At 43.7% G+C, this 12,978-nt stretch overlaps 1 protein-coding gene across 1 annotated transcript in view; it reads left to right on the plus strand.

Annotated features, from left to right (window-relative positions):
* The first annotated feature begins 274 nt into the window (after window positions 1-274).
* The window catches only part of pde3a (phosphodiesterase 3A, cGMP-inhibited), an 81,016-nt gene continuing 68,312 nt past the window's right edge, over window positions 275-12,978 (plus strand). Inside the window, exon 1 of the mRNA XM_080429133.1 lies at window positions 275-1,346. Within this exon, the coding sequence (XP_080285259.1) occupies window positions 363-1,346 (984 nt within the window). The 5' untranslated portion in view covers window positions 275-362. The remainder of the gene's footprint in view (window positions 1,347-12,978) is intronic.

Consider the following 12,978-nt stretch of genomic DNA (forward strand, 5'->3'; position numbering starts at 1 on the left):
AGTGGCCTAGATGTGTGAAACGCAGGAGTTTCTTTTCTGGTCCATTGGCTGATTATTAGGGGGTGGCTGACTAGTGACTAGTAAGGCAAATGAGAGCTGAATGGGAAAGTTTTAAACCACTTGATCACACCTGTAAAGTTGCGAATACCCCTTGTTTTAGGAGCTATACTGGTTCAATTTGGGTTCACATTTCTTTTGGGGGAAATACTACCCATTTTAAGTTGCGCCGCGTGCGTTATTTGGAATCAACACGGGTATGAAAAATGTACTGAGACACTCACACCATCACAGACTAAATACATTTTCCAGGACGGCCACATATATATATATATATATATTTCGCTTGACTGATAGGCGATAATATGGCCTTGGAGGCGGACAGCGACAGAGGCTCGTCACGGAGCGCTCATGAAAAACACCCCCGGGCGGCGACGACGTTGGAGCCGCGCAACGGCTACGTGAAAACATGTGTCAGCCCTCTGTGTCAGGACGCTGATCATCAGTGCCAGTCGTGGCCGAGGCTCGTCGCCGTGACATGGAGTTCCTCCCGCGGAGTGTCGTCTGCGGTCTGCGTGGCCTCCGTCTCAGTTGTTCTCGCTCTGCTGCTCAGATTGGTCGATTGGGATGTAGATGTAGACACGGTCACACGCAGCAGCAGCAGCAGCAGCAGCAGCAACCAGAGCAGCAGTGAGCCCGGGTCGCTTCTTCATTCCGCAGCGAGCCGCGCCGCGGAGCTTCTTCTGGCCGTGTGGTGCCTGCTCTCCCCCGTCTTCACCCTCCTGTGTGCCTCCTTCTGGGTCGGACTGTACCTGATCCGCCGCGGGGTGCTCGTCCGCGCCGCGGTCTTCCTGCTAGCGGCGTGCCACTTGGGCGAAGCCGCGGCACAGTCCCTCCTGCTGCGCGGCGCGGCGGCGGCGGAGGAGAAGCAGCTGCTTTCCTTCCCCGCCACCCTGGTGGTCCTCGGCTGCCTGGCCGGCGGGGCTCTGCTGGTCGTCCGGCTGCGCCAGGGAGTGTTCCTCCTCGTCTTCGTCGGCGTCGTCCGGGCCGTCTCCCTCGTCTCGCTGAGGAGCACGGCGGTCCGCGCCGGCTGGAGACCCTACCTGGCCTACTGGCTGGGGCTGCTCGGGGTTCTGCTCGCGAGGTATGCTGACCGGCTTCTGCCGGCCCCAGGGACCAGCGGGACGGGGTGCTGCGGCTCTGTGACCGGGGGGGCCAAGGAGGAGGAGGACATCCCGGTCTTCAAGAGGAGACGGAGGTCCAGCTCCGTGGCGGCCTCGGACATGATGGCTCATCAGAGCAGCAAGTCCCACCGCAGGACCTCCCTGCCCTGCATTCCACGGGACCAGGTCAGCTACCATTCAACTTTTACCATTTCAACTTGTGCTTTAGATCTCTGTTTTGTTTCTTTTAGGCCTCTAAGATGATGACCTTTCAATTATTGCATCCATGCAGTTTGGTTAAAGGAGAAGTGACGGTCACATTGAGTTATGCTTCTCCAATGAGCATGCTAAATAGCAGATCTACAAGCTCACAACACTTGGTGCTGTGCTATGAGCTTGTATATCTGTTATTTTTTGCATAGCCAAAGAATAAAATAACGGTTAAAGTGACACAGATACTTTCCCAGTCATAAGGGGATAATAAATAGATAATAAATAGATAATAAATAGATTATTAAATATGATAACAGAGTATTGGTGTTATCTTTAGGCTGCAATTTCTCAGACCTGGCTTATTGTTGTGTGTTCTCATATTAGGCTAACAAGTTTGCAGGACAACATTGTCACTGTTGTTTACCTTCCTCCTGATACAGCTTTTTGGTGCCTAAATGTGTTTGTGTTGCCGATAGGTAAATGGACAGTGCACTTTGCAAGCTAATGCTGTGTTAAAATCAAAGGCCTGCCTGGCTGATTGCCTCTGATGTGTGTGTGTGTGTGTGTGTGTGTGTGTGTGTGTGTGTGTGTGTGCGCGTGTGCGCGTGCGTGTGCGTGTGCGTGCCTGTGTGTGTGTGTGTGTGTGTGTGTGTGTGTGTGTGTGTGTGTGTGTGTATCTATCCGTGCGTGCGTTCCAGCCGCCTGTGCGCATGTGTAGCGTCCATCATGCACGAATATGAGGTTGCAACCAAATGTGGGATGACACATGATAGGCTACTTTATGATTTTTTGCTTAAATGGGAGCTGACAGGGGTGTAGTTGATTGACAGATGAAAACGAGGTGGGTCAACTGTCAATGACAGATGGGTCAACTCTTGATGTGCTTATTTTTTCAATTAAGCAACATCCACCTCAAAGCATCACTGAAGTGCCAATAATCACTATAAAGCACACCCTGGACTGTAATATTGCGATTATACAACAGTTATCATCAAAATAAAACATATCAAAATGTATGATTGCGGGACATTTCTCCCTCAAAATAACAACCTTTATACGAGTGTATTATTTTTGTTATCTTGAAAATACATGGGGTCCGTCTGACAGACAGAGAGAGTCCTTGTTTACTCAGCCACGCTAGACAACTTTTCTCATTCTGGACCAAGCCCCCACGGTAGAACAGTGAAGCTGCCTTCGCCTGGTGGTCAAATCTGGGATAGCAACACTTCCGCATTTAAAATGCTACTGCGCTTGCGTCTACTGTTGAAACCTACTAATGTCCCTTCAGGGGCTCCGTAGAAACCCTAGTGCGCCTGCTCATAACTGTATTGGACCCAATATTCGACCCAGTATTGGTACTTCCGGCAGACTTCCGGCTGCTTCAAACGCCACTGAGCAACTTTCATTGAAATTAATAGCTGGGGGCGGGGCAGTCCGCCCTCTCGATATATTATATTAACTGTGGACTGGACACATAGAGAAACACTTAACTTAAACTTAACTGTTAGTTCAATCTAGTATTTAAGGTATTTGATAGAAATTCGATTTTAGCTACTACGGCCGCAAACGTCCCATGCAAACTGCTAGCCTAGACACTCTGCTCTAGACTCCCTCTGATCAGCACAGCTGATTTTTATATTTTGATTAGGTGTACTGTCATGCTCGTTTGAAATTCAGACAATCTACATTCTGTCTGTTCTTGATTGCTAGCGCAGGCAGTCTTGTTTAATGTAACGTAACATACCGCAACGCAACGCAACGCAACGCAACGCAACGCAGCGTAACGTAACGTAACGTGACACATCTAGGCTTCTGTGAGAATTGCATATGCTCATAAATACTTACTTCCATTGGAATAAATAAATACATCTTAAATTGCTAGTTTTCCATTTCAACTTAATGTAACATCCTGTCATATATGGACCGGGTTCAAGAGCTGTCAGTCAGTCAGTCAGTCAGTCAGTCAGTCAGTCAGTCAGTCAGTCAGTCAGTCAGTCAGTCAGCCACTCACTCACTCACTCACTCACTCACTCACTCACTCACTCACTCACTCACTCATTTGATCTAAATTATTTGCTCTAGCTGACATGAATGGTAATCATATCATGAACAGACTGTATTATGTGTGACTGAGGGAGAGATGTTTACACCATGTTGAAACAACCGATGTCTGCCACTGATGGCCTGGACACGGTCATCTCTCAAAGCTGTTGACTACTTTAGGCTCAGTTTGCATTATGCTCATGCCCTCTAGTGACAGATAAGATCAAAAACAATAGTTCAGAAGCGAATAAAAGAGTTGTCAATATCTTTATTGGGAAGTAGAAATCTGTCTCTGCCATGAACCAGTTTTTGTCTGTTACTTCCTTGATCCTTTAGTTGAAAACATGGCACACTTGATAGCCTAGCCCTTGATCAATTTGTGATTTCCTCTCCTTACAAACGTTCTAGCTTCCCCTTTATAGACTCTGGCTACAGGGGCCAAGGGATGTTGACATGGTAGAGAGTGTAAGCAGCTTGATTTTATTAGTGGGTCACTACTATGCTCCTTACTTTGTAGTGTAATGGAGGCAGATGGTAGGGGAGATAGTGACATTGTATACCCAGTACCCTCATTTATTATATTATTTCAAGACTAAAACAATAATTAAATTGTGTTCCTTTTAGTTGTTGGGGTATTTGACAAGTTGCACACACAGTACATGAAATTTGATCTCTGCATTTACCTATCCTAACTATTAGCAGTGGATGATCCTTTTGTGTTGTTGTAACCTTTATTTAACCAGGTGAGTCCCACTGAAACAGATTTCTTTTTTGCAAGGAACCCAGGCCAATAAAGTACACATGCAGGGATTATAATTTGTGCTTTGTTATAAATATAACAAAGCACAAATCAAAAACACAAATTACGCATCAATAAAAAACTCAAGTAAAGCAGCTGCAGAGTAGACATCAGTCTTTAACATCTGAAGTAATTTTTTTAATCATCCATCCAAAGTGCTCCAGTGTAATGTCTTTCTGGAGCCGATTCCAGGACCAGGGAGTATATAAACTAAAAGCCATCCTCCCAAATTCTGTGGACGGACAAGGGATGGTAAAGTGGCAGGTTCAGGGTCTACATATTATATGCATCTGTGCATACCTTTGTGAACACAGCTGCTCCCTTTACAGTCACCCCGATCTTCTGTGTGATGAAGATAAAAAATAATCGGAGAATCAACATTATCAAATCACAGGTTTTTACAGGTGTAAAAAAGTAGGCTGAATTTGTTTTTGTGCATGCTCCATCTTTTTGTTGTTTCCAGAAAGAGATTGAAAAAGAAGAGGGGGGACGGGAAGCAAGGAGAAGAAAAATCTGTAGTATATAGACACAAAGATTTCAGGTGTTGAGCAAATCACTGTTAGTGTCAGTATATTATCGGTCAGCTCCTTGTGAGTCACGAGGACCTGAGTCTGAGACTTGTCTTGCCTCTTGTCTCTTCCCATCTCACTGCACTGTCTTGTCTAATAGAAACACTGAAATGATCTAAAATACATTAAAGGTTCTATGACATTCATTTTCACTTTTTATTTATTTTTTATGTTTTTTTTGGGGGGTTTTATGACCTCAATTACACCCACAAAATCTGAACTTTGAACATTCAGTGGATTTTCTGTGGTCTGGGGTTTTCTGAATAATTAGGCTGAAAAGTAATCTGAGCTTGGCCCTTCGGCAGTGAGGTCACAGCCGATTAATCCCGCCCACTCTCCTCCTCGCCCCTCCCCTCCCCTATCCTTTCCTTTGGGGGGGGCGGAGCAGAGGCGATGATTGACAGGCAAAATCCCTCACCAGTGACACCCGCAGGCAAAGATTTATTTTTTCATTGCAGTTGAAAAGGCTATAGAAATGTGAGAGAAAAACACCTGCCATGGATCAATGGAGTGGAATTTTTTGTTAAAACTTTCTATACACGTTTGAAGGACCATAACAAAGACTTGTAATGTGTGGTAAAACTTAACGTCATGAAACCTTTAAGGGTGCAGTCACACCGAACTTTTATTCTGCCTATGAGGGCGGATTCTGTCAATGCTTTTCAATGGGAACGGAGCGTTCAAAAAGAGCAGATCTACAAGCTCATAGCGCGGCACGAGTGCTGCGCTATGAGCTTGTAGATCTGCTATTTTTGAAAAATCGTGAAAAAATATTTTTTACATTATTTTCAAAAAAACTGTTAGGATTTAGAAAACATTTTTTAGAATCGGCCTCAGGTCTTAATGGGTTAAGTCCAGGGGTGGACTGGCCATTTGGCGTACCGGGCAAATGCCCGGTGGGCCGCTGGCCAGTGGGCCGCTGGGCCACCCAAATATTTCCGTTCCCGTTTTAGGATTATTACGGTCATTTCAGGGTCGCGTGGCCCAATTATTAGTTACGTTAATGTTTGGGCTGGGATGCTTTCCAGCAGGGGCCTCAGTGCGGCTGCAGAGTTCATGTGCAGGGCTGGGCTGAAACAGTGAAACCCCTCCCCCCACATGTCAGGGCTGTATTTTGGTCCCAGTCCGGCCCTGGTTAAGTCCCAGTTTTCAGTCTCACACATTCATTTCTGACAGATCCAAAATCCAAATCCTATAACTTACGATGCTTGATTGTGTTTCCAAATTTCGTTATCTAGGCCTAGGGAATCCTGCATTTAGTGAAAAACAGCAACATTACCCATTTGCCTCAGTGGTTCTGGGAACAAGGTGACAGGAGGAGTGTTGACAAATTGGACTGCCTCGTCTCTCTCAGCACTTAGATTCATGGCTTTGAATGTTCATCCTCGTCTGAGGTCTGTTGAAACACAACAGACCTCACAACAAGTGACCAAACGCTATAGACGTCCCCTCCAGCATTAGCAACCTATCCTTGTTTTGCATTTTGTAACATCCTTGAGAGAGACATACAGATCAAGACGGGACACAAAACAAGAGGCACACAGTGAAATGAACTGAAAATGACAAAAACTGAAACTGACCAAATGATGCATCATACTGTAGGTTAAATAAAGTCCAAAGGGTCTTCAGTGTAAGAACTGGGGCGTTATTGTACGTTGGCCGTTGTCAAAAGTTACCTAGACACACACACACACACACACACACACACACACACACACACACACACACACACACACACACACACACACACACACACACACACACACACACACACACACACACACACACACACACACACGTACACACGCACACATGCACACGATGTACCACATCTTATTGTGATAATTAAATAAGTAATGAATTACCTTTAGTCACACACTCCTGTTTTCCATTCTCTCTTAGTTACTTTTTTACTTTCTTTCTTTTTTTCTTTTCTTTTTTCTTTCTTTCTTTCTTTCTTTCTTTCTTTCTTTCTTTCTTTCTTTCTTTCTTTCTCTTTCTTTCTTTCTTTCTTTCTTTCTTTCTTTCTTTCTTTCTTTCTTTCTTTCTTTCTTTCTTTCTTTCTTTCTTTCTCCCTTCCTTTTTGGCTTCCTTCCTTCCTTCCTTCCTTCCTTCCTTCCTTCCTTCCTTCCTTCCTTCCTTCTTTCCTTCCTTCCTTCCTTCCTTCCTTCCTTCCTTCCCTACTTCCTTCCTTCCTTCCTTCCTTCCCTCCCTCCTTCCTTCCTTCCTTCCTTCCTTCCTTCCTTCCTTCCTTCCTTCCTTCCTTCCTTCCTTCCTTCCTTCCTTCCTTCCTTCCTTCCTTCCTTCCTCTCTTCCTTCCTCTCTTCCTTCCTTTCTATAGTATACATACTGTGGATAATAAATCTCTCCAGAGTGCAGTTGTACCTGAGAGAAGCAGTATTTATGAGGCAGAGCCATGAAGCTTATAGCAAGAGAAACACCTACAACTCAAGTAGAAGCGAGAAAACCTTCTCTATTCCTTTTATTGTTGGTTGGCCGAATGACCCTAGCCTAACACATCAGACGCGCTTGTTGATGATGTGTGACTGAGTTTGCCAGCTATGGGATGTTACAGATAGACTTCTATCGGAACGTTGAGTCAGAATTCGTGATGGGGATCTTTGAGACAGACTTTGCAAGCTACATGGGATAGTAACGTCCATCACCGAATACACAGTGAGAGAAACTGTTTGGCAGTGCAACCCTCCAGGCTATGAGATGTAAGGGGTTTGGTTAAAGACAGGTAGAGAGAGAAAGCGTGTGAGTACGTGTGTGTGTCACTGGTGCCTGTTCAATGGAGCAATCGAAGCAAATTGCACCACGACTAAAAATAGATATCACACATTTGGAATTACACATAGCGATTCGCAACAAGGAAATGAACAACACATTACCCAAAGCCACAGTAAGAATCATCACTAAACACGCTTTCTAATTAAGAAACAGAGAAAAACGTGTTCACGCATGCTCTGTGTGTGTGTGTGTGTGTGTGTTAAGTATGTACAAGTAAGACGCGGGAAGCGAACGCAGCCCTATATATTTTTTTGTCTTTTTTAAATTGTTATGTTGTGTATTTACGGACTTGTAATCCGTGTTATTTCACCGTGATGGGGAGAGCGTAGAGAGAAAGTCACGTGACTGCCTCCGCCTCGTATTGAAGTTGATGGGGGGAATATGGTTCTCCTATGCAGAGTTTCGGAGTTCCTAGTCATCTATGCACGGAATTGCCGTTTGTCAATCCGTCCTATTTCACCGTATTTCATCCGTGTTTGGGGGACGATCGGGTTGGTTTCATAGTAAGCTCCACTCTGAGATCTGTCAGCAGCCAATGAGAGCGTGAGTCACATGGGGGCGCGGCTGCACACAGGCAGTGCACACAGAGCCACACAGACACACAACCCGAGCACGGTTTCATAGTAAGCTCCACTTGGGCGGAGGCGCGCCTCCTTCCGCGTTCACAATTATCCTTTATGTGGACATAAATAAATGGTTAAAATGTGTGTGTGTTAATGTTATAATGTTAATGTTAATGGGATCACTACAAATGATCAATTCATATACAGGAGTTAACATTATATATTTAGACCCTATCACTTACTATTCCTCTAACTAACTGCCCACAAATCCGCCCAACAAAATGCTGGGGCTTAGAGCCAGTCTTGTTTAAAGTCAGATAGTGTAAGTCATGTTGTACCCACTATGACCTCACAACAATGCTGTGTTTCGGGTTAAAGATTAGCATGTACTGCATGTGAAATATTTAGTGATAATTTTTCATTGTAAAGGCTTTTGAAATGAGCTGCAAACCATTGTGGTCCTTCTGGATTAGATCCACACTGAATGGCTCTATGTTATTTTATAGTGACAGAAGTTGTTTGTGTTTAAGCCAGTGTCCTAGAGGAGTGGGGATTTGGGGAAAAAGGCCTTTGCTAGTGTTTTTTGGGTCACATTCAATCCAAACACACTCTCTGTTACGGGATAGCAACAGCCATAAAAGTAGGTCGTTTAAAAAAAGCCATGATGTTTTCAAGTGATTTGTTATTACCATGAAGTGTTTCGTTTGCAGTTTTGGCTCTCTCTCTCCATTTGACATTGCCAGTGGTTCATTTCACTGTCCCTTGCATGTCACTGTGGCAAAATATAAACCTGCAAAGCATGAATAAGTAATGAGTTGGCAACGTGATGAACCAGAATGCGTCACTCACTTTACAACCATGTCAAAATTGGCAGAATTAGCATTCTGTAGGTAAGCAAATATGCCTTTGATTGAGTGATTGAATACTTTATTAGTGGTTTGCAAAAACAAGACACGGTGGCACATATTTATACAAAATAATGCTAAAAGGATAACCCAGATAAGCCCTCAGGGCTTGTTTCCATTAAGGTCCTGTGTATTCCATTCATCGAGACATTTAAAGACAAACAATAATATACAATAATAATGCAAGCGAAAACCTCGCAAGAATCTTTTTTTTGTATTCATTATAAGCTACAAATGAGGCAATGCTTGAATGCATAACATATTCACCATCGCATCATATATCAAATAGTATACTGTACATAATAGAGGAAGAGAGACAGACAGAGATAGAGAGCAGATTTTGAAGGAGAAACCTGGGCTCAGAAAGCTATTTGAAGGAAGGCCCATATTCTCTCATTGACGCACAACGATTTTCCAGGGAGACACATGGCCTGCTCTGAGTGCCAGGGGTAGTGTGACTTTTTGTCACATTGCAGCTTAATAGGGTCATTTGGTAGGGCATGTGGTACTGGTTTAATGATCCCACTATACCCACACAGCAAAATCCTCAGTGTTAACTTGACTCTGAGAATGCATTTGGGGGTCCATTTGGGTCTATTTTTATACTAAATTAACAGAGGATTTTTACTGTGGAGGGGTGCCTGAGAAAACATTTTATTCATCACAGTGTTCATCACAAAAGTTACATCTTTAGTACAGGATGTTCACAGCACGTTAAAGCTTATAACAGCTGTTCCATAATTAGCCTAATATGTATTTATCGTGTCTGGAACATTGAGGTGAATTTGATGTGTGCTGCACTGTTGCATACCTGGTAATATATCTGATACCATTAGGACTAATTCATAGGCTTTATTTTAAGGTAGCATTTTAGGCTGTGAGATTATAGCTGATATTTACCTACTGTTAGGCCTGTCACAATTATTACATAAGCGCCTAATAGCAATTATTTGAGATAATCGCAAATATTCATACATTTAAAAAAAAAAATGGAAATAGCCGATCTACAAGCTCACAACCCGTCGCGATGTTGTGAGCTTGTAGATCGGCTATTTCTACTATTAAATATGTTTTCAAAAGTATAAAAGTATTAAATATGTCAGTAATATCTTTGTTCCAATGTTCAATGCCAAAAACATAATGACATCGTTAATCACAATTATTTGTTTGACAATTAATCGTCAAGTACGGTTATCGTGACAGCCTACCTACTGTAGGACTGTTTGTGGTTTGCGGGAAATGCCACTTCATCTTCTGAGCTTACTGATGTTTGCGTAAGCCATGTACTGTCTGACATCATGGAACTACGCACAGAACCAGAATCCTAGCAACAGTTGTAAAAGTAGTGCCTAAGAAGAGTGTGTTTAGTTTAGAACCTTTGGTCTGATTTCTCTAGAAACGTATATAGTGTCATTAAAGGCAGCAAGTAAAGCACACCAATTATGAGGGGCAGAGTTTTGGATAAATAACAATAGAAGGATTTTTTACTTTTAAATAGTCGTACACTGCTAGATGCCATATTTATTTGACAGACACTAACTTTTGCCCAAAGCCATGTCTGGGTATCATGAACCATGACAAGCTGTACTGTTTTGAATACATTTGCATTCTTAACATGACCGTCTTGTGCCAACCATTAAACATACAGTGTGCATTGAATATGGTATTGTATGTAACCATTATATTGAAGGGAAATGAAGGCAAAAAGATGAATGGCACAATCAAAAACAAGGTTGAAAAAATACTTGTTGCTTTTTTCTATCACTTTACTGTGGCTTACTTCCAAAAACCTCTTACCAGAGCTGGAGACTTAGACTATAGTTTATTTAATTCACAAAAATCAGGGCTTGCAACTTGGTCTACTCTGCTGTGAGACTTTACTTATTTGCGACTTAACTGGTTTAAGATTCAACTTGACTCGAGACTTTAATGCATAAACTCAATCAGATTTGACTTAATAAAACCCCAGAGCAATAGTTTATTCACAGAACAACCAACTATAAATGTATATATCAGGTCTAGTTTAGCATAATGTTAATGCTTTGCATGTAATAATTGATTAATGTGAAATTACATATACATATATACAGGAAGCATCCAGTTCTCCTGCTTGTGTTGCCTGCTAGTTACCCTTTTAAGTCTTCTGAATGGGTTCGATCATTCGATGTATACAGCAAGAGACGGAGAGAAAAGGAGAAAGAGAGAGAGAGTCTGGAGAGAAAAACAGTAGAGGTAGGAAAGAAACATACTGTGAGTGGTGAGAGATTTGGGAACGGTGTGTACCCTGTACAATCCTCAGTGTTAATTTGACTCTGAGAGTGTAAAAATTGACCTGTTTTTACACGCTCAGAGTCAAATTAACGCTGAGGATTTTTACTGCGAGAGCGGGAGTGCAGAGGGCTCCTGCCAAGCACAGCAGAAGTGTTGACGTTAAAAGGACAACTATCTGGTCCTTCTGCTGAACTTCACCACTTTCATTGTAAACATGCCATTTGCGTGAGCTGTCAAATGCATGCTTGTGTGCGCAGGCACGCACGCACGCACGCACGCACGCACGCACGCACGCACGCACGCACGCACGCACGCACGCACGCACGCACGCACGCACGCACGCACGCACGCACGCACGCACGCACGCACGCACACACACACAAACACTTATAGTGTCTGTGTGTCTATGTGCGTAAGCGTGTGCGTGTGTGGTTTTGCGGTATATGTGCATGTTCTTGTCTCCACATATGTATGTGTGTCTCTATGCCATATGTGCTTCTGCAGAGGAAAGAGGAACCTCTGGAGCTCACTGCTGAAAGGCTGCAGCAAATTATTTTAACCTGGCCTGGCTGTTACCCAGCAATCTGCACGCACACGCGCGCACGCACAGTGCTTCCCTGCTGGCCGTCCAGATGAGGTTTGGTGGCCTTGGACAAGGCCTGCCTTGTTGCTCCACTCAATGGTGTGTTTTAGCTCCAAAATATGCTGGGGCAGATGGGGTGGAGGGGAGGAGGTCGGCCTGGGCATGGCTGCCCCCATCTAGGAGTAGAAAACTGGGTCTGCTTGTACATCTGTCTGTCTGTAAGCCTCTCTCACTCCCCCTTGTGTTAATTGCAGCCAGCCGTGCAAAAATGGCAGATGCCAAGAGCAGTGCGCCAATAGGGTTTGCATGGACTTCTTACGGTGCGGACGAAGGCTTTGGCATCTACAGAAGATTTTGTCCGTGCTGTATGTTTTTCTGTATGTGCCGAAAAGAGCTGACCAAGCACAGCTCACACGGTTGCATGCATTTACATAAGGAAACAGAAACTTATAGAAAAGTACTGTCACACATTAGCAAATGAAGGGCAGAGGCTAACGCCTGCTGAGGCAAAATCCGCGTCAAAGTAAGAAAAATGGACAAATGGTGCATTTATTTATGTAGTGCCGTTATCCAAAGCGCTTTGCACAATGTGCATTGCTTTCACCCATTCACACGACTGCAGAGGAAACCATACAAGGCACCAACCTGCTCATCAGAAGCAAGTTGGCAGCTAGGGCCTGAAATTCATCTTTCAAAATGGGGGAGAATTCCCCCCTTTTATGCTTCAGGGGGGATTTATACACTTTGGGGGGGGGGAATAGATTTGCTACTTCAACTTGTGAGCTTAACTAAAGGTCTTACGTTGTCTAATTCTTATCTCAGATTGCATTTTGTCGCTCTGCTCCAACTTAACAGATTCTAACTATGCTGTCGTTTTCTGTCTCTTTCTCTTTCAATTCCGTCCTTTAGTCTTTCTTATGGTGGCTCACTCTTGTCTCCATACTCTGTTCTTGTACTCTGTCTCCTGACTCTACTCTGCTTCATGTCTTTCCATTAAACAACTAACACAAATCGTAAAAATAGTCAGCACACTGGATAATATGCTCCCAGGAACATTTATTATAAAACAAAAAAATATA

This window comes from Gymnoscopelus braueri, assembly GCF_963280865.1.
Source record: "Gymnoscopelus braueri genome assembly, chromosome: 5".
Taxonomy (NCBI): Eukaryota; Metazoa; Chordata; class Actinopteri; order Myctophiformes; family Myctophidae; genus Gymnoscopelus; species Gymnoscopelus braueri.